The 19,709-nt window shown below is 48.5% G+C and overlaps 1 protein-coding gene across 3 annotated transcripts; it reads right to left on the reverse strand.

Annotated features, from left to right (window-relative positions):
• Nucleotides 1-6,254: 6,254 nt before the first annotated feature.
• H6PD (hexose-6-phosphate dehydrogenase (glucose 1-dehydrogenase)) lies at nucleotides 6,255-18,348 on the reverse strand. Of its 3 annotated transcripts, none has more exons than XM_010577369.1 (6): nucleotides 17,227-18,348; nucleotides 16,956-17,095; nucleotides 14,795-15,451; nucleotides 13,489-13,606; nucleotides 10,992-11,261; nucleotides 6,255-10,307 (listed from the first exon to the last, which is right to left on the reverse strand). In XM_010577369.1, exons 3-6 carry the CDS (start codon nucleotides 15,419-15,421, stop codon nucleotides 8,950-8,952), a joined length of 2,373 nt encoding a protein of 790 aa, XP_010575671.1. In that variant the 5' UTR covers nucleotides 15,422-15,451; nucleotides 16,956-17,095; nucleotides 17,227-18,348; the 3' UTR covers nucleotides 6,255-8,949. The 3 variants fall into 3 exon arrangements, with proteins under 3 accessions (XP_010575671.1, XP_010575670.1, XP_010575669.1); XM_010577368.1 differs by having other exon boundaries at nucleotides 16,956-17,121; XM_010577367.1 differs by lacking the exon at nucleotides 16,956-17,095.
• Between the last annotated feature and the right edge of the window lie 1,361 nt (nucleotides 18,349-19,709).

The following is a 19,709-nucleotide window of genomic DNA, read 5'->3' on the forward strand; positions in this document are numbered from 1 at the left end:
TATAAGAGCAGCAGGGAAGTTGGAGGAAACCAGACGTGACAAGTGCTGAAGCAGGACTTTTCAGCTTTGTGGTGGCTTCTCGCCAGATGAGATCACAGCTCCTATGGAATCTTGTCTCCTTTTATTTCCTTAATATTTGACTTTCTTGCTTCCTTAAGAAGCAGGAATTGCTAATCTTCAATCACTTGCTTTGAATACTGTCTGCGTCTCAAACAATAGTGCAAACAGCGGCAGAGGGGGGTGACTGACAAATGCCAGTGTTTATGGCCTGCAGTGGAATCCCTCTAAGCCTGTTTGGAAAACTAACGGGATGGAGCCTGGATTAGAAGAGACTTTTCCAGCTCCCATCCTTGTGAATTTATGCTAAGATTATTAAAAGGGAGGTGGGAGGGGGAATGACTTGGCATGCCTCCTTTTTTGTGGTCAGCATTCAGTGTTGTAGATTAGCTACGGGGTCTGGAAGTGGATGAGCACCCGCCTTCAGAAAAATGGGTCCCTTTTGAATGTCTGAAGTGAAGCATCTAAATCCTCCTTAAGAGCATGGACTCGGGCTGGTACAGACTATGTAGATGTGCTTTATGCCTGAATGATACTAACCTTGCAGCAGTACCAGTACCAGTAGGCTGGTAGACTGTAGAGCAAAAAAGGGGATCTTACTGCTTTGCATTTGGAGGGGTTGTATAAAGACAGGCAGGCAGAGAACATGCAGCTTTCTATGCCCTGGGGAGAGGGGGAGAGAGAGACAGCAAACACTCTGCCCGGAAACATGTACGTGCTGCATGCAGGCTCTGCCTGTGGGAATTAAGGGAGACAATGCAACAGATAGTGAACAATGAGCGTCTGTAATGTACAGCAACAAAGCCAAAGTAACCCAGTGTGCCGCAGAACACAGAAAGACACTGTTAAAACAGCAGCCTCGTGAGGTAGAAATCCTGCCAAGCCTGCTTAGAGGACAATCAACAAGCTCTCCTCAGCTGGAAGATGGCTCAATGTGGGGGAAAAGGGAGTAAAAGAGAGTGGGATGGAGGAGGAAAAAAGAGGTGTCCCCCAGCGGCCCTTGGCAGGAAAAAAACCATCTCATCTTCCTTTTAGTTAGTCTCTTCTTGCGAATTCAGATGTCGGCACAGTCAACGCAACACTTCGCGGACTGCAACACAAGTAAATGAGGCTGTTGAATGAAATGAAACCCTTTATCCAAAACAAAGTGGAATCCAGGTATTTTGCTTTACATTCACCTGGAAAGCAGGGCCTTGCTGTGATGTCTCCTGTCACTGCTCCTTTGCCTTTCCACTTCAGCACAGGGTGCTGGATGTGAAGTGGCCTGCCTTGAAGAATGGGACGTATGTAACTCTGGAGCAGTCGGATGCAGAAGATACTCTACAAACTTCCAACTCTATTTGGAGTGACCCTTACAACACCAGCTGGTTGCCCAGTTACCTCTGAGGTATGTGTACTACAGACATGACTACTTCTTAATGAGACAAAATGCCAGGAGCACCCCCCTAAAATCACAGTACGTTTACTGGCTAACACAACTGTCGGCAGTAAAAAGGACACATCATAACACTCTTTTTGCTTACTGCACTATATCTCGGAAGCCTGTATGTAGGGGGCTAAGCACATGGTCGCGGTCTGTGCATGAGAAGCCATTGGGAGTGGGGAAGCAGAAAAATGAGTTCCCTGCCTTTTTGATGGAGGGCCATGAACGGAAAATGGTAGCAACCAGGATAATACAGGCGTAGCAGCTGTGGAGTAGCTCCCGGGAGAGCAGGCTGACCAGAGAGCTGACTGTGCCACAGGAGATCAGTGCTCATCTCTGTGTGGTGTGCGGCTCAAGGAATGACAGCAAAAGAGTTGGTGTCAGAGGCCCAACTGTGTTGGTCTGTGCCTCTAGGAAAAGCTCCCTTTTCAGGACAGAGCTGGGAAAAGTGTTTCCCGCCGGCTCCTGCAGCATGAGGAAGCAGCACCCTCTGCTGCTGGCATGCCTGCCTCCAGAGCACCTTTTTAGTTACAGACACCTAAGTACTTCCAGAGAGAAGCTCGGGAAAAGCATCCGCAGCCATGTCCCTCTGCAAGTCAAAACACTGCAGCGTGTGGGTGGTTTGTTTGTCAGACAGTTTGGTCATGTCAAAATACTGCTGTTGGGAAAGGAGATGCCAGGCAGCATCTGCTTGCAGCAGATAATAGCAGTAAGAACAGGCCCTGGCTTTGTGCTGAAGATTTTGACTGCTGCTGTTCCCGGCAAGTACTTTGGCTGATCATTGTGCGATGTACATGCCTTGATACGCACAACAGGGACGCTGTAGGATAAAGCTCTCCATTCCTCCAGCAGCGTTCCTCTGGCCACTTCCAAACATTTCATATCCCCATGAGGCAGCTAATTGACTATTGCTGCATAGCGAGAGGAAAGGGGAACTCAGGCAAGCAACGTGACTCACCCACAGTGAGTCAGTGGCAGAGTCCTGCCCCTTCAGCTCTCTCCTGCTAACCATGGACCAGCGATTCCCATGGGGCTGGGAACGCAAGGAAGGAGTCCCAACTCCTCCCACCCCTAAGCAATCCTAACACGGGGCACACAGCGTGGATGCTGTATCGCTACCAGACTGGCTCCCTAGAAAGCTGTGGGATGATGCAGGATCCACGCAGTCAGATAAATCCTAGTCACCCATGGTTTTTTCCCTCCCCTTTGCTGAGGACTTCTTGCTTTCCCCAAATTAAGCTGTTTAACATCAACCAGGGCTATCCCACAAGCACATTCCCAGATGGGATATGCACACCTCAGACAGACACAGAGTACTTGGTCTCTTCCTTCTATTTTCTCCCTCTCCCTGAATTCAGGCTGCCCTCTTCCCTAGCATCTGACCCTAGGTTTCCCTTCTTCATGTGGGGAAATAAGCTAAACTTGGTACCGGCTGCAGCTCCAGTCCCCCACAGCTCAGCCAGAGACATATATTTGAGCTCCCATTCCACACCCCCTTCCCATCTCACAATCTCCCTCTCTTCCTCTCCCTGAGCAGCAGGGAGGACCCTCCCCAAATCTTCAAATACACAGAGTACTGTGCCAGTCCGTAAAATTTGCCCACGTTAGAAAAGCAAAGCATGAGAAAAATGCCTGAATCCTGTTAAAAATAGGCTGGGATCTACAGAAAAGAACCTGCTTAACAGTTTGTGTCTGTGCACAGGTCTCATTTCAGCAACAGCAACGCTGCTCCGAGCCAAACATCATTCACACAAGACCCAGATTGTTTTGTGGATAAGGAGATGCCTACAAAAAGGGAGCCCTGTTTAAGGAAAAAATGAGGCGATGTCTGGTCAGAGCGCCACCAGGACATAGTTTCTGCGGGAAATTCCTCTCTGTAGACCAATCTGTCAAAGGAGAGCCAACATGTCCCGCCGCAGGGAGCAGCTTGAGGGCACAGGCCTGGCACAGTCTGCAGTGGTGCTTGCAGGAGAACCTGGTGCTGCATTGCTACAGGACATCATGCCAGCTCTCTGCAGGGGGAGCAGCTGGAATGAACTGGATCGATTCACATTACCCACAGACATTTCACAAGGCAGCTTGTTTTGGGATCGCTCTGGCTCCTGAAATGTACTGTTTTTCACTCTCTCCCCTCCATCTCCTTTCTTGCCCCTTTTTAGGCAACGGCCACATTTTCAGTCATCTGCTTGGGGAAAGGAAGGCAATAAACCAAATCCCTACTAAGGCAGGCAATCAATCCGGAGGCACAAATCCTCCTAAGGATTGCCTTGAGCTGTGGCCGAAGGAGAAAAAGTCAGGCACAGCACAAAAAAATTGTTTTGAAAAGCGTTAAGACACTGAAAATTTTGCTGCTTTTACCACCACTGCCTCTGCTCTCTGTGCTTGGGGAGGATTCACTAATCTTTTAAGTGCTTGGAGTATCTCTCTTCAGTGACGTGCAATGGTCTCTAAACTAGAACAAAACTCTAATCTAGAATTAAAACACTCCTGACCTCATGGGAAAACACTGTCCCAGCCCTATGACGTGACTGTTAAATCTCCTCACTTGCATGGCCATATTCAAACGCGTGGGTTGCTTAGATAATTCAGCATCACCAACAGCATCAAAAAGTATCATACACACGTCATAGCAATGTTACCTGGACGCCCAAGGAAGCACCGCAGAGGATTTGGACACTGAAGAGGAAAAGACCCACCATCACTTGGTACTACAGAAATGCTCTGCTACATCAGCAGCCCGGGGAATCCACCAAACACCCAGAAGAGTCTGTGAATGACAGTGCCCTTTCAGCTGCATTCTGGGGAACTAGCATTTGTGAATCAGCAAGATTGCAGCAAGAACACATCTGATTTAAATCCTCCTATCCTCCTCTTGCCAGGAAAATGAAGCCTTCCCCTGGGGCAATAGGATGAAATTGCTGTCTTCCTCCTCCTCTTTCCGTGGCACACTGCACCTTTTCTTTTATGTAACAGAGGTGCCAGGAGAGACTTGCCTTCCACCGAGGAGGTGGTGGCTGGTCCTGGACAGGAACGCTTGGGTATCAGCTAAACCAGAGGCTGGGCCTCCCTGCTGGGACAGTACGTAATGCCTTCCCAGCCAGAGTCACAGCACAGCTCGTTCTTGAAGTTCAACTGCATAATCTCAGCTCCCAGATCTTGAATAGATTATAGTTAAAAATGCAGCTCTATAAAGTCTATGTTATTAAGCAACTCTGTACTATGGTGACAGTATCTATGGAAATGCAACTCAGGGAGTAAATGTGGATCAGTGGAGACTTTCCTAAGGCCTGGCGATTTCAGGACCCTGCATAGTATTGGGTGATTCCATCTTCTCACCTTAAAAGGGCTTTGGCTGTTCCTCTGTTTTGAAAAGTCCTGGCCTTGTTTGGATGATACACAAAAAAAAGAGAGTCAGAGTGAACATTTAAGACTGCTGGTTTCACACTACAGAAAATTCAACATTCTCCTCTTTGTACAACTAGAACTTTAAAACTTCACTCCTCAAGAGGACAGGAAAAAAACAGAATGACCACCAATCTTTGAAAGAAATATAAAGACGCTTTTGTTTAAAACTATTTATTTTTTTATAAATATAATTCTCTATTCGTTACACAACATGAAATGAATCACAAAACTTTACTCGTGGGAAAATAAGTTTTTACAACTTGATTTATAAAAGCTGAAGTGAAAAATGAATTACTTCCAGTGTTAGTTTTCTGTAAAACATATAAATAATCATACCATTGAATTCTAGGAATGCACTTGCCATTTACAAAAGTAATGAAATTGGTATCCATACTCACTACCGGGAGAAATAGACTATAGGAAGTTACTCCATGGACTTGCTTTTGCAAAGAAAGGTTAATACAAGCTCTCAAGAAGATGCACACCTCCTATTAATAGCTTTCACAAAATAAAAATAGCACTGCTTCCTTGGCCTATAGCCCAGTGGATTTCTACCATTCTTCCTCATCAGATTTGTTGCTCGTTTAACCCTTCTTCCCATCCGCAGTCTCTCTCCTGCCAGTCACAAATTTTATACATTTAAAAATATTTGGTTTTCATTTGGCAAATGCTAAGTATTGCAGAGTTTAGTAGGAACTGTGTAAAAAAAAAAAAACCAGTTCTAAAAAAACCCCCAAAAACCCAAACAACCCAGATGCCTATGTTCACCAAGGAAAACATGTGTAAGCTTTTACTGGATTTTAATAAAATCTAGGATGAATTTTGGGGTGACCCATTAGAAACTTCACGTATGAGCCCTATTTTCAGCTGCAAAAGAACAGCGGCTCTCTGGGAAAAAAACACATGCTTATTTAAAAGTGCAAATAAACCTCTCTAAAATTGGCGTTTATTTCAAAAGGTACCAGCCAAATATTAACAAGAAAGTGTGCAGAAACTAGAAAACACCAATACCACAGTAATCTGTAAAGTAGCAATAAATTGTGTCATTCATAACAACATATCTATTCTCACATAGGTCAATTTTCCATTAAAACTTGTTCCCTCACACCAAACACAAAAGAACTGGAATGAAGTGAACATGGCTATTTTTGTTGAAAAACGAAAAATGATGTTTGAATTTATGGACATACCAGACCTAAAACATCTTCCTCTGCACAGCTGTTTCAGCCACTGTGGTATATTTTGGAGCCAGTGTTTGCTAGCACTCATCTACGAAAAGAGTTATTCCAGAAGAGTTATTCCAGTTAACTCCTAGGGGTATGTTTTTATTCCAGACTCCACTGTCAGCATATCCACTTGACAAGCAAGGAACCTGCAGTGCTCACCTTCCTCCCACTTTTCTATGCTACTCTTTCCCCCTGTGATTTATTTTCACCCTTGGCTGTTTGTGCCGGTAGTTAAGCCTGCCTGTAACCATGAAACAGGCAGGAGCAAACTTACTCACAAACACCCACAAAAGATGGATAACCAGCCATCCTGGTTGTCAAACCGGACCAGTTAAGACACCTGTGTGTCTTCTGCATTTGAGCTTTTGAGAAAGCTACACCACCACAACTCTCCTCCTTTCCCATGCAAAAGCAAAGTGATGCGCATCAGTGCAACTCAGCTCAGCTGAGTCAAATACAGGATGTAAAATGCAGCTTTTCTGGACCATCTGCAAGGTGGGGGAGGGTGTCGGCCAGAAATCACAGCCAGTCCCTGAGAATTTGGCCTTTTCCTGCTGCACATAGCTTCTGCCAGGTTATGTTCTCTCTGGCTCTGTTTGCCTAGGGACTGCTGACGAGTAACAGGCTCTCTAGAGCTTGCTCAGTGCACTTTTATCCGTGCCATTAGCAGAGGACAACAGTTCTGATTTCTGCATTAATATAAGCATTATGCTGAATGGCGAGAACTCAGGAACCTGGGAGCACAGGCTGTACAGACCTGCCCACCTTGCTTCATGTGCTATCGGACTGTAGCACCTATTTGTACCTGGATTTGCATCTTCATCGCTAGGATTCAGCAGATCCCTGTGCATGGAAGGATTTGAAGCCAATGCCTATCGCCCAGCTTTCTAAAGCAAAGTCCCTTTTCTTCCCTATACTGCAGACTTTCGGGTCCCTAAGGGGTCACCAGACTCCCAGGTCCAACTCCTGAGGATCTTATTTTTCCCTTGTGAGGCTCCAGGGGTGGGAAGGGTGGCCAAGCCTGGCACAGCCTCAGACCAGCCCTGCTGAAAGAACAGCACACAACTTACTGCTGCTTCTCTGGGTCCGGGCGCCATCTCCTGTCAGCATTGGGGCCCCTGCTGAGCCCTCGGTCCCTGGGTCACCTCAGACCCCACCATCTCCACCAGGTCACCCCCACACAGCTACTTCTCTGCAGAAACAGGGCCAGCATTCACAGGAAGAAGAGAGAAATCCCCCTGAAAGTGGCCTCCGCTCCTATGCAGAATCCTCCCTGCTGGCAGCCAGTACCTCGGCCGTGTTCCACCTTCCTGCAGTGGGTCTGTCCCATCCTGGTGCCACCCCGGGTGAGTGGGTTTGTCTCTAGCCTCCACATGGACCATCAGCTCAGATTCTCCCATCTCGTGCCATCATGATTCCCTTACCAAAAGCTGCACTCTGGTGTGCTGTGGCAAATTACCCATTAGAGAAGATGACGGAGCATTCGGGGATATCATGAAAGCAGAGAGATACCCACTGTGCGTGGCAGCATCCTGGGAAGGTGAAAATTAGGAAGGGGAGAGCGGGGTCTCTAGGTAGGACTAGATGTCTCCAACCCTTCCTGTAAGCAACGGCACTATACATTTCTATAACCACTTAACGTTGTCCTGTCAACACAGAGATGCAATTTGCTATTTTTGTGCGCCCAAGAGATATGCACAGAAAAAATTACCTCCCCTTAGAAGTCAGCGTCCTTGAGTTTAAACACCCCACCACCATCCGCAAACACTGTAACTACCTTAATGCGTGCTCTAATGATGGATACGTTGACAGTTTATAAAGCCGCCTCCCGTAGAAATTTTATAAGCCACTGAATGACACTGCAAGCTTCAATTCTGAGGACAGAGAAAAGTTCATTTCAGAGAATAAGACACAGAAAGACAGTTAAAGAAAACATTTCTTTGCTAGCTAAACCCAAACACCACCTCTAAACACCAAGCTTTTCCCTCAATAATTATAGCACTGCAGGCAAATAACAACTCTGTGAACTGCCACATTCCTCACCCTGTCCCCATTATTCCCACAGCCTAAAAAGCAATGTGTCTTCCTTCTCCACCCCCCACGGCATCAGCTATCCACTTAATGAAAGCAGCAAATTACTGCTTATAAACTCAGCCTCTGCTGCTGGGCAATTTGCAAAGACTCAGGACTGCAGCGAGCTCACAAATCAGTGTCAGAATTTAGGGGCCACATGCCACAAAAGCTAATGGGTGTCTGTGCTTCCAGGAGAGCACAGCCATAGTCAGTGGCTGGCTGACCCCAAGATGGGCTGCACATACAAGATTACACACCCATGTACACAGAACCATCACTTGACCGAGACGACGACTCTGTCCCAGCCAGACTGAGCAGGGCAGAGGATGAACATGTTATTACTGTCTTTTAGCCTGAGATTTATAAAAAAAAAAAAAAAAAAGGAAAAAAAATTGGCAGGTACTTAATTTAACAAGACCCCCGTAGTGCCTGTGAGGTAGTTAAATGCTAATAACCACAAAGGCCTGACAGGGAAAACTGAGGCACTTCAAGGTGAGGTAATTTGTCCAAAGTCACAGTCAGAATCCCTAGCAGAGCCAGAAATGCTGCAGCGGGCTCTTGGCTCCTACTTAGCTCTGAACACTGAGCCGAGCTGCTTTCCGGGCTCAAATGTCAGAGGCACTGCAGGCCACGGATTTCCCAGAAGGTTAGAGGAGTCTGTCAGAGATGAAGCTGCTGCTGGCAACAGAAAAACATGGACATTGTGTAGGAAAATCCAGGCTGTAAGGGCCACGCAGACAAGGGAGGAGGGACACTGTGAAGGCATCACCCAAGCAGGGCTTCGTAATCCACATACCACACCAGCTGGCCAGAGCTGGGGCTGACACCTGAGATAGGCCATTTCCTTGGCTCATGGCCCACTCTGCTGAGCAGGATGGTGATGTCGTGCTTGCCCTTCCCCAAAACCAGGACAAACACCTGCCTGGCCTTGTTGATGAGGGGTAGGCTAAGGCTCATCCTTTGGTGAGGTTTGACGGGACTTTCAGTCAGCACCACAGTCTGAGCCCCTTCCAAGCCATTTTCAGACTTGGGGAAGAGCGAGGCAGTGTGCCCATCAGTGCCCACCCCCAGCAGCACCAGGTCAAAGCTGGCATTGGCCACCAGGGCCACGATCTCCTTGGCGTACAGCTCCGTGCCTCTGTCCTCTTCCACACAGAGCCGCTGGTTCAGGTGCACAGGCATGGGGTGGACATTGAAGTAGGGCACCCTGACACTCTGGAGGAGGTGGTTGTGCAAGCTGAAGAAGTTGGACTCGGTGTCGGTGAGAGGGACGCAGCGTTCATCTACCAGCCAGATGTGGGTGTGCTTCCACGGAAAGGCATAATGGTGTCTTGCCAGCCGCTGGAATAGGACCACCGGGCTTGAGCCACCCGAGAGCGCCAGATGGAACTGCCCAGAGCGTGCCACAGTCCTACTCGCTGTCTTCTCAATGTCAGAAGCCAGCTGGGAAATCAGGTCCTCAGACCACGCTGAGACCAGGGGACTTTGCCGAAATTTGGACTGGATTGTCCTGTAATCATTTGGCATCAGCCTGTTGGGGTTCAGCAGTTCCACTGCCTCTGCCAGCGTGAACGCCACTTCCCCACTCTCCATTTCAAAGTCTAAGAGGTGCTGGTTCTCCACACCCCCAGGGTAGAGGCGGAGGGGCTGGTGGGAAATGCTATCCAGCAGCGGTGTCCAGAATGCCCAGGAGGCCAGCAGGTTCTCGGTGGTAATGAAGAAGTCCTTCCTGCCATGGTAGATGTTGGAGATGAGGACAGAATACGCATCTCTCTCTTTCACAGGGCTGTACACGTAGTAGTCAGACAACGGTTGTCCAAAAATGTGCAGGTCCGACTGACCCACCGCTTCTCTCCAACTGCCTTCTGGCATGACAGGCCTGAAAAGGTTCCTGCTCACAAGCACTGCAGGGGTGCTGAGTGCGCCATGCCCAATGTAGAAGATGATCTGCTTGGCTTTACACTGGCTGTGCTCAGCATCCCTCAGAGTCTCACTCTGAGTGCAGTAGGCCCGGTTCTTGAAGAGAACACGGACATAACCTACCCGCTCATCCAGAGCTTTCCCAGAAGTGAGGAGAAAAGGGACCCCTTCCCAACGCAGGCTGTCGCTGTGAATCAGCACACCTGAAATGACAGTGATGTCAGCTACCAAATTAAAAGCGAATAGCAAGCAGATTTGAGAGGATCTCTGCCACGTACACATCATTCTCCTTCCTTAGCGCCCAGAAATCTTGGCCTCTAACTGTGTCTCTTCCTCCACATTCAGCCCTTCCATGACATCACTGGAATAACTGCTCTCCAGCTACCCTGCTGTGCTTCCTCCCAGCTATCCTACTTGATTAGCCTCCTTTCATCTCGCAGGAGACCAGTTTCTGAGCACGAATATCATTCAGACAAAATATTTAATGGTCAGAAGACACAGCATGGCCACAGATGGCCTTGCGGTCTACTAATCACAGAGAACTGCCAACGCTTTACCCCTCAGATGCAGAGAGCAACTCGATGTTATGGAAAGGCAAAGGAGTTTGCAGGCCACTTCTAAAAATAACGCAGAGATCTTATCAAGAATAATGGGACTTAGCTCTTATGCAATGCTTCCCATTCACTGGGTCGTTAGTTAACTAACATGACAACAGTATTATCTTGTTACAGCTCCCAGTTACCATGCTGGTGGATGCCTGGTGAAATCCCCGTGTCAGCAGTGAGGTCCAGAGTCACGGAGCTGGTATCAGCATGCAAGGACTCCCATCTCCTGCTCTCCTCAGCTCTAGACTACTCCCTTCTGTGGGGCCCAGACCAAACTCTCACCTGCAAAGGTTGGCGTCGTGCTGATGTAGTCCTGCGCCTTCTGTAGCTCCTCCTGTACCTGGCTGGCGTATGCCTGATACTGACCCAACACGGCACTGTTTTTGTCCAGACCCCGCAAGGACTGGAAGGCCTGCAGCTTGCACTGCAACACCTCTTCAGCCCTGCTCACGTTGGCTGGAAGCTCCATGGTCAGGAACATCAGGGCCTCCGTGAGGTGGTTCTGCAGCACATCCCGGATGACTCCATACTGCTCGTAGAAGCTGGTGCGGCCTGAGGACAAAGAGGAGGTAAGATGCTGGCAAACTGATGTGGTTTTCTTGTAGCCTTGCCCTCCGCATGTATAACGTGTGTGGCAAGGAGAACAAAGAGCACAAGCCCTAATAGGTTTGCACCAAGCTCCTCTTCTCCTGGACCAACAATTAACTTGAAGCTATCAAGCTCAGAGAAGTTGTGGATGTCCCACCACTGAACGTGTTCAAGCTCTGGTCGGACAGGGCTTTGAGCAACCTGACCTAGTGAAAGATGTCCCTGCCCGTGGCAGCGCGGTCGGACTAGATGATCTTCAAAGGTCCCTTTCAACCAAACCATTCTACGATTCTGCGATTCTAAGCCTTTCATCTCCCTGCAGAGGGGCTTCCCAAACATCTCTGCTACTAAAATAAAGATAAAAGGTTCCTGCGGGACTGCTTGTCCTCCACAGAGCCAGACATAATTGTCCTATTGGGTGCTTACAGAGCCTAAACCCAGCAGGAGTAACGCTTTTGCCCAATAGTCCTGAGCGCACAGAGCAGAAGGCAGCTTTGCTTTCTTGGACTGCTTGTGCTTTCAGAAGCTGTGGTGAGTGACTGGCAGCAATGTTCAGCTCAAAACTCCCACATACACCACGATGCAGGGCCCCCGTATAACCTTCGCCCCGACACTCCTGCCCCACAGGTCACAGCACCTGAGCCCTGGGACTCCACACAACATGCAGTTCTACGTAAAAGCTTTGACAGACTACCTGGAAAACGGGGTCAGAGCAGGGACCCCAGCAGCTCAATAGCTACACACCAGGTCCACAGAACAGCTGAAGCCGGGCCCCGGCAATGAACACTGCTTTTCACTGCCTCTTTTCCACTGGTTTTCATGTCCTCAGAAGGCTCTGGCTGAGCCATGCCTTTGAGAGACAAAATTTCATGCACAAAGCTCTGCTTCTCTTTCCCTGCCTGACTTCTCATGCAGGTGGGAAAACGGGGAGAAGGACAATGCACTTATAAAGAAAGTGACTCAAACAGATGCCTTTTCTGTCTGCCACACTGCAGACTGTATCATGGCCATAGGCTTCCCCTATTGATTGATACATTTATCTCCCTTGCTCTAATCCAAAGGCACATTCATTAATGTAATCAATGCTGCAGACTTGCTGGGAGCCAGGCTGCCAGCTGAAGCCGCACAGGGGAAAAAAGACATCAAATGAAAAATTACAAAGTAGTTCAGAGTGGGGAGGGCACAGGGTGTAGCTGGGGCAACGCACAGACAACACGGTTCTCCCTAAATCTCTCTGCAATGCATCCCTCTGCCACAAACAGGCCCAGGTGAGGTCTGGGCTGCCAAACCAAAGATTACTCCAGGTTTGATAAAACTGCATTAATTGAGTTTGTGGTGGCTGAGGAAGGAAGCGAGGGAGGGAGGGAGGGAGGAGGAAGATAGAAGAGGAGGTAAAGCGAGTGGAGAAGCAATCCTGATGTTGCAGAACTGAGGGCGCCTGACATCCCAAGAAGTGCTGCGGGTGGCAGTCCAGCCCAGAGTGCTTTATGCTGAGCACTGCAGAGCGGATGCTGCAGCATTGCAGGGAGAGATTGCAGCCGTGTCCTTCAGCAGGAGACCCATGCTAGCAAGTCTGGGCTTGGATTTTCCCTCTGCAATGCTCCTTCTTACTACAGAGAGGAAGGGAAAGAAACAGGCAAACACAGACTCACCTAGGTACCTGGACTGACACTGGCTAGCCGATATGAGTAATATCCAGGCAAAAGATGCAAGAGCATCTTCCAAAGAATAGCGCAAATGTATACTCAGCGTGAGCTTGGCAGCTAACAGGACAGGAATACAAAAGGGTTGTTTCACAACAACCAGATTATTGCAGCACTGAACTGAAGTGGCCTTAGATTGCATCAGTTCCAAATCCAGTGCCTTTTACCAAGATCTGCGATAGAAAGCTAGGTGCAACACCCCCAAAGCTCTGCAGCAGAAAAAGGTGGGGCATTCTGCCCCTGCTCCCAGCTGAACTGCAATGGGAATCTTTTCTTGGAAGCAGCAACACTACCTGGAAGTGAGTCAGTCCCTAGCACAGGAAATGTAAGACAGTCCCTCTCTATTTCCAAGGAGCAACATATCATTAATCTGCTCTTTTTTGTTTCTGCACCAGCACTACCTCAAGGGCCACTTTCACATAATTAGTGAACCTGCCAGTTCTCCTTCTCACTTATTCACGCTAGCTCTGCACACTCGCCTCACCAACCTTTAGCATCCACCGTCTCTTTCAAGACAATCTCCACTCTTTCCACATGATGTCTGTTCCAAATTGGATCCAGAAACTGTCGGTTCTGATCTCGAAAAGGCAGGATATGGGCTACAGCCTGTGAAGGGAGAAATCAAAGACCCAACAAAAACTCACCAAAGACCCAATAAAAACTCACCAGATTTCCACGGTATCTCTGCCTCACTGCCCCATCCAGCACTGGGATGTGGCCAGCTCTGGAGCGTCAGCAGACATGCCACACAGCAGAGAGCAGAGTGGGTCAGAGAAAATCAGCAAGAGAGCCTGCAGTGATGCACAATGGGGTCTCCAATGACTGTACAGAGCAGACATTAAAGGTCTTTCTGAGACATTTTGAAGTTGCATGTGAAAAAGACTGAACTACAAACTGCAAGGCACTCAGTTTATATCCATCAAAGGACAAAGGGCTGAGTCAGACCATCCTGGGACTAACGTACAGTTCCAAAGTGCTGAAATACATCAGATCAGATGCTTACACCACCAAAGCCATCTGCTCTTTTTGGGAAAAAAAAAAGAGAAGAAATCCCCTCTCTTGCAGCTGGACATGCAACCTTCTGAGTAAAATCTGGCCACAGTGCCATGGCTGGAACAGGCCGCTTTCAAAATGTGGCATCGCATTCCTCTAAAACAAGGATGGCGTGCCCTTGAACGCATTCCCTCTGGGACAATGCAGCTCCATATCCTGAGCTGTCCCTGCAGCAGCCAGTCCTCCGTGCCCTGAATGGAGCACAGGGCAGGAAGAAACCTTCTCCTAAGCATCCCGCAAAACTAACATCCCATCAGCTCCATATCATATCAAATTAAAAACTGCTTCTAGAAGCCATGGCTAAGCAGAGAGGCCTGTGTGTCATGAGATGGATGAACCGTGAGATGGAAAGGGCGTTGCTTATTCAGCGAAATCAAAGCCCTGACCTTGGTGAGAAGACCAGATGAATTCTGCATCTCTCCTTCATGCACACGCACAGTTCACCCCTACACCCTGGCTTTCCTCTGGAAAGGGGACCCTCATCACTCTAATGGGAGAAAGCCCTGCTTTGGTCTGCATATTTCCTCTGCTCTGTAAGAGGAGGGACAGCAGCACAGTCCAGGACAAGAATAACAGTACAGGACTCCATAAGCAAATGGAGGCTTGGGAGCACACTCAGTGGCTCTGCCTGAATTCGAGAAGGGAACAACACTCTCATTAGATGCAGAGCTGACATCCAACACTCTCCCAGGCACTAAGTCCCTCAACCTGGCAGGGGGCTGCACATTGCAAGCTGCTCACCTGTTTGCCAAGGTAGTGGTCCACCCGGTACATCTCCTCTTCTCTGAAGAAGCTTGTCAGGTCTGCAGCCAGCTGCTGGGCCGACTCCAGGTCATGGCCAAAAGGTTTCTCCAGCACCACACGCAACCAGGCTCCTGGAGGTGGTCTGCAGCTGCTGTTGATGTGGCGGGCAATCTCTGTGTAGGCAAATGGTGGTACTGAGAAGTAGAAGATCCTTCCAGCCTCCTTCAGCCCCTCCTGGCGAAGCAGGGTTTCAATCTCTCTGTTCAGCACAGTGTAGTTTTCGGCAGTCTTCAGCTGGTGGTATTGGCTCAGCTTCAGGAATTGGTCCTTGAGCACAGCACACCTGTTGGGAGATTCGTCTGGGGGACAGGCCAGCTTCTTCAGCACATCAAACATCAGCCTCTGCCCTGGCTCCAGAGCTGTCAGTGCAGCCCCATGGAAAGTGAAGCTGTGGCCACTGCTCACTTGGTCCATGTAGAGTTGGAATAGACCCTGCCACAAATACTTCTTGGCCAAATCACCTGTGGCTCCCAGCAAGACCACTGAAATGTGGCCCTGGGACGCTTCAGCCAGTGATGGCAAGGCTCCCATGAACAACACTGTACACAGGACTCTTCTCAGCATCCTGGGAGAGAAAAGGTAGACCCAGGAACACTAGAGGACAGGATTAAAAAAGGAAAATCTGTCAGTCCACATTATAACACTGCAAAACACAATGCAAGGTACCTGCTTTCCCATGGCTGAAAAGCCAGGGACTTCTGCCTGCATCCTCCACCCAACAGTGTCTCCTTGACTCCATGATTTGAATCATGGTAGTAACTGGGGCTCTTGAAAAGACTGCAGCCTCCTTATGCAAACCAAGAAGTGGAAGACAGCGTGTGCCTAAGGTCTTTCGCTAGCATAAGCATTGTTCCCACAGCTGAGTTAATGAGGGGGTGTCAATGCCTTTAGACTGTGAAACTGAAATCCATTTTAATACAAATTTCAGAGCTGGCTACAAACAAACACATGTGCCTGCAAATTAAGTACCGCTTTCAACAACCTCCTGTTTGGGACTTTGCTCAAACGGTATTATGTTGTCTTGGCATTGCTTCATGTCAATATTGTCACAGCAGCTCAGAGACAAGCACAACCACTGGCAGTTCCAGTACACAGGCTCTTCTTTAATACACTGCACTTTAATGACTCATGTGCACCACCACTCTCATGAACAGAGCTGAATTAGGTTTTAATGAGCTACTGGGAGACAAATGGTCTGATAAAACAACACAGGGGAATAAGAAGTTTAGTCCTTAAAATTGAGTCTAGACATGAGCCAGTCTAGATGCTGCCTCAATGGTTGTGTATGCAGCCAAGAGACAATGCGGGGTTTGTGTTCTGCCTACTGCAACTTTCCATCACTGAAGAGTGCGTGTCAGCACCCGTTCTGGCCTTCTCCACTCAGTACCTGTTCAAACCACTGCAGCCAGTAACAGCTGGTCTCCCTGACCAAAAAGCCCCTTTGCTCATTCTTGTTTATTCTTGTTTCTCTAATCCAAAATAAAGTGTTTTTAAGAGAAATGACACAGTTAGTTCTTATACCTAGAAACATGGCAATGACTTTACATCTCAAGAGACATAATCCAGAGCAAGTGAATAAACCATTGTGCTTTTCTCATTACATCAAGTATTATTTCAGAAGCTCTTACACTGGCTATCTCATTCTCTGAATTTCATTTTCTGAAGTTGTGTTTAGTTGGAGCATAGCCGTCAAATCACAAAAGATAATTAACTTCTTTAAAAATTTTTGGTTCTGGTCAATAGATTTATACCTTTTCATTTTACATGTGTAGGAAAACCAGCCATTTTTTGACAGTAAGAGGAAAAAGTACATGGCTTTTTTATACTGGTACAGTTGCACTCTCACTAGGCTTTGCACTGGCATGATTACACCATTTTAAAATGGCAGTTTCCTGACCACACAACTGAGGTAAGTGGATCGTTGGTATGAGAAAGAACACGATCATCTTAACCTTCTGCAGGCAGAGACAAGACAGGTCTCATCAGATTCATACACTCAGAGTCAGCTAGAAAACATAACACTGGCTCCACTGCTCCAGCTACAACTGTACATATGCCCAGGACCAAAAGCTGTTACCTTTTACCTGCCCAGACTTACTCAGGATTGTTTCTCCTAGCCTGGAGCAGAAGGCCTGGTCCTTGCTCCCCTTGAATGGCAAGGGATGAAACACTGATGTTGTCCTAGCTTTTCACTGGTTCTCCCCCTGGAAAGCTCCCAGAAAAGTCACTATTCCATCACTAAATCAACACAGGATCAAAGTCAGCTGAAGGATAAGTAAATTAAAACAAGCAATTTCTGAGTATCTCTCCCTATCTGCAGCTCAAACCCGTCTTTATAAATCTTGGATTTCTCTCCCCAGCAGACTCACCCGAGTAATACAGGAGCTTTACAGAGAACGCAGTGGCAAAAGTAGCTGGAAACTTGTCTTCTTCACAGCCCCTCCACAGCGCAGATCTCTCTTTTCCTGTGACTGAGTGTACGGCAGACTCTCTGATCAATGGTCAGGTAAGCAAGTAAGATAAGGCAGGTCGTTCCCTTTCTGGTAAATGGGAGGAAAGACCCAATTACAGCAGAGAAAAAAATGAACATGCCTGTGCCAGCAACGTCCCAGCACATCCCAGCTCTCAGCCCATAGACACTGGCTGTGCTAAACCTTTTGGCTGCCGTTTGTGAGCAGGCAAAATGCAGGCGTATGTGGCAACTCCTGCTCCTGGAGTGTCTTCCTGACTAATTCCTCTGCTGTGCATGTGAGCTCAGATCCATGCTGAAGACTGACCCTAGTGAGCCTCCCCGGGAGCAGTCCCCCACTCCAACCCTCAGAAGAAAGGACTTCCCAAGACTACAACCCTGATGCAGTGAGAAGGGGGCAGTTTTAGCGAGCGCCCCAAGGACAGCAGGACAACACTTGTGCGATGCTGCTGTGCCTTCTAGGCACCTGGGCTTCCCTCTCAAAGGTTGGTTTGCATGGAGACTCCTCGGCTTTTCCTTCCCTCTTTCCTGCATGGAAATCACACCGGAGCTGAGCATCAGTTAGCCAACCACAACTGCAGCCCACTCTGCTCTGCCATTGCGCAAAGGGACGGCCTCACTGCTCCCCACAGGGCACATCGCTCCCTCAAAAGACGGTCCAGTATCCCTTGCTCTTCTCTGGAGACCTTCAACAAGGTATATTGTAGTCCGTAAATCTAACTCGTATCATGCCTCCCTAGCCTTCTGTTGTGACTGCTTCCCTTCCCTCCCTTCTTGCTGTGCTGTTTAAGCTCCACGTACCCACTTAAGGAATCCAGCAAATAGAGCTGGCAATTGCAGAGGGGCAGAAGTGTAGCTCCTAAGATTTTGCGTGCAGTACAAATAATTACCATTTTAAGCAGAGGTTTGGTTTTCCTTCCCCCACTATGGGGCTATAATGCAGATGACAAAGTTTTTCAGTGCAATAAAGTAATATTTACATTTGCTTGAGCAACCTTTAATCCAGGAACCTAGAGAAGTTTGACATACTGCCCGCTGCACCTTAGCAGGCTGCAGTTACTGCGATGGTGTACAGAGACCGTAGCTGAAGAGCAGGTACCTACTATGGAATGGGAAGGGTTTGGGCGGGTCATTCTTTTCCACGTACCCAAGGAAATAAGAGAATTAGCCAGGCAGTTTCCTGGCAGATTCAGCTACGCAGTCACATGTATTTCCCAACCAACTGAAAACCAGTTTCACAGCACTCCCAATTGCAAAATATTGTGCTACACTGTGCCCAGAATAAGCACAGTAAACCCAGCGATGTTTGTTTACTGCTTTCATATCAGATAATCACCACTGTTCACATTAAAAAATAAAACTCTAAAAATTCCCTACCCAGACAGAACAAAGTTACTCAGTCAGGCTTCAGAAAAAGACTCCTGTGCCCGATCCATATAAAACACCCTAAGGGCTTAACCCAGCAGTAACGGTAAGACTGTGCATTCCCTTGCACAGTCACTGGAGTTCCAGTTTGACAGGAGCTCGCTTCATGTCTTGTAAGTTCCCCTCCTGTATGGAAAAAATGAAAAAGATCTTTTTTGTTACTGCTGCATCCCACCGAAAAATAATTCACAGACGCCTGGCCAAATGCAGCGTGGCCTGGGGCTCCTACAAGGCTGTGCATATGTAGCACTTGAAGGAAAGAGTTATGGAGATCGTTTGAGAATCAGGAAAAACATATTGGTCTTCTGCATATGCAAACATTAGAGCTGGAATGACCCCGCCACCAGCTCCTGCAAAGGTCAGAAGCTTAATGTGGAGACTCACATTAAAAGCAAGCTGAGCGATGCATGAATTAGTGTTTGGCCTTTCCTGTTCACCACCCAACGCAGCACTGACAGACAGTCCCACTCCTAAAATCGAGCAAGCTCTGGCCCCAGCATGGTGACAGCAGCTCCGTTCCGGAAGCCCTGGAGAAGCAGGAGGACAGGGTTACGGCGAGAAAAATGACTACGATGGTGCGTGGGCACCACCTCAGCCGCAGAGACACGGAAAGCAGGCGATGAAACCCCCGAGGTGCGTGTCCCTGCCTGTGACAGCCACCCCGCGCCACGAGAGACCCCAATCTCATCCTCCACCTTGTCCGCTGGTGATCTCCTCCCGGTTTCCCGAGCTCCGGGAATGCAGAAAGGACTCGGTGGACGTCCCTCACCACGGACCGAGGTAAGGGACACCAGCACAGACCGTGCTAAAAAAAACACGGGTGGGGGGGAAAGAGGCGGGGCGGGGGGGGGGGGGGGGATGTTGGGAAAGCGTTTTCCCTCAGAGCCGGCCGGCAGCACACCGTGCCTTGCACAAGAGGAAGCGGGGCCGGCCCTGCGGAACCTCGCGGCGTCCACG

The sequence above is a fragment of the Haliaeetus leucocephalus genome, unplaced genomic scaffold, assembly GCF_000737465.1.
Source record: "Haliaeetus leucocephalus isolate CR32 unplaced genomic scaffold, Haliaeetus_leucocephalus-4.0 Scaffold556, whole genome shotgun sequence".
Classification (NCBI taxonomy): domain Eukaryota; kingdom Metazoa; phylum Chordata; class Aves; order Accipitriformes; family Accipitridae; genus Haliaeetus; species Haliaeetus leucocephalus.

Coding starts and splice junctions, on each gene's coding strand:
- H6PD (XM_010577367.1), bottom strand. CDS start 15,421: ATGCTGAGAAGAGTCCTGTGTACAGTGTTGTTCATGGGAGCCTTGCCA. Junction 11,262..13,488: donor AGAGACGGTGGATGCTAAAG/GTTGGTGAGGCG, acceptor CTTTGTCCTCAG/GCCGCACCAGCTTCTACGAG. Junction 10,308..10,991: donor CACGACGCCAACCTTTGCAG/GTGAGAGTTTGG, acceptor CTGTCATTTCAG/GTGTGCTGATTCACAGCGAC.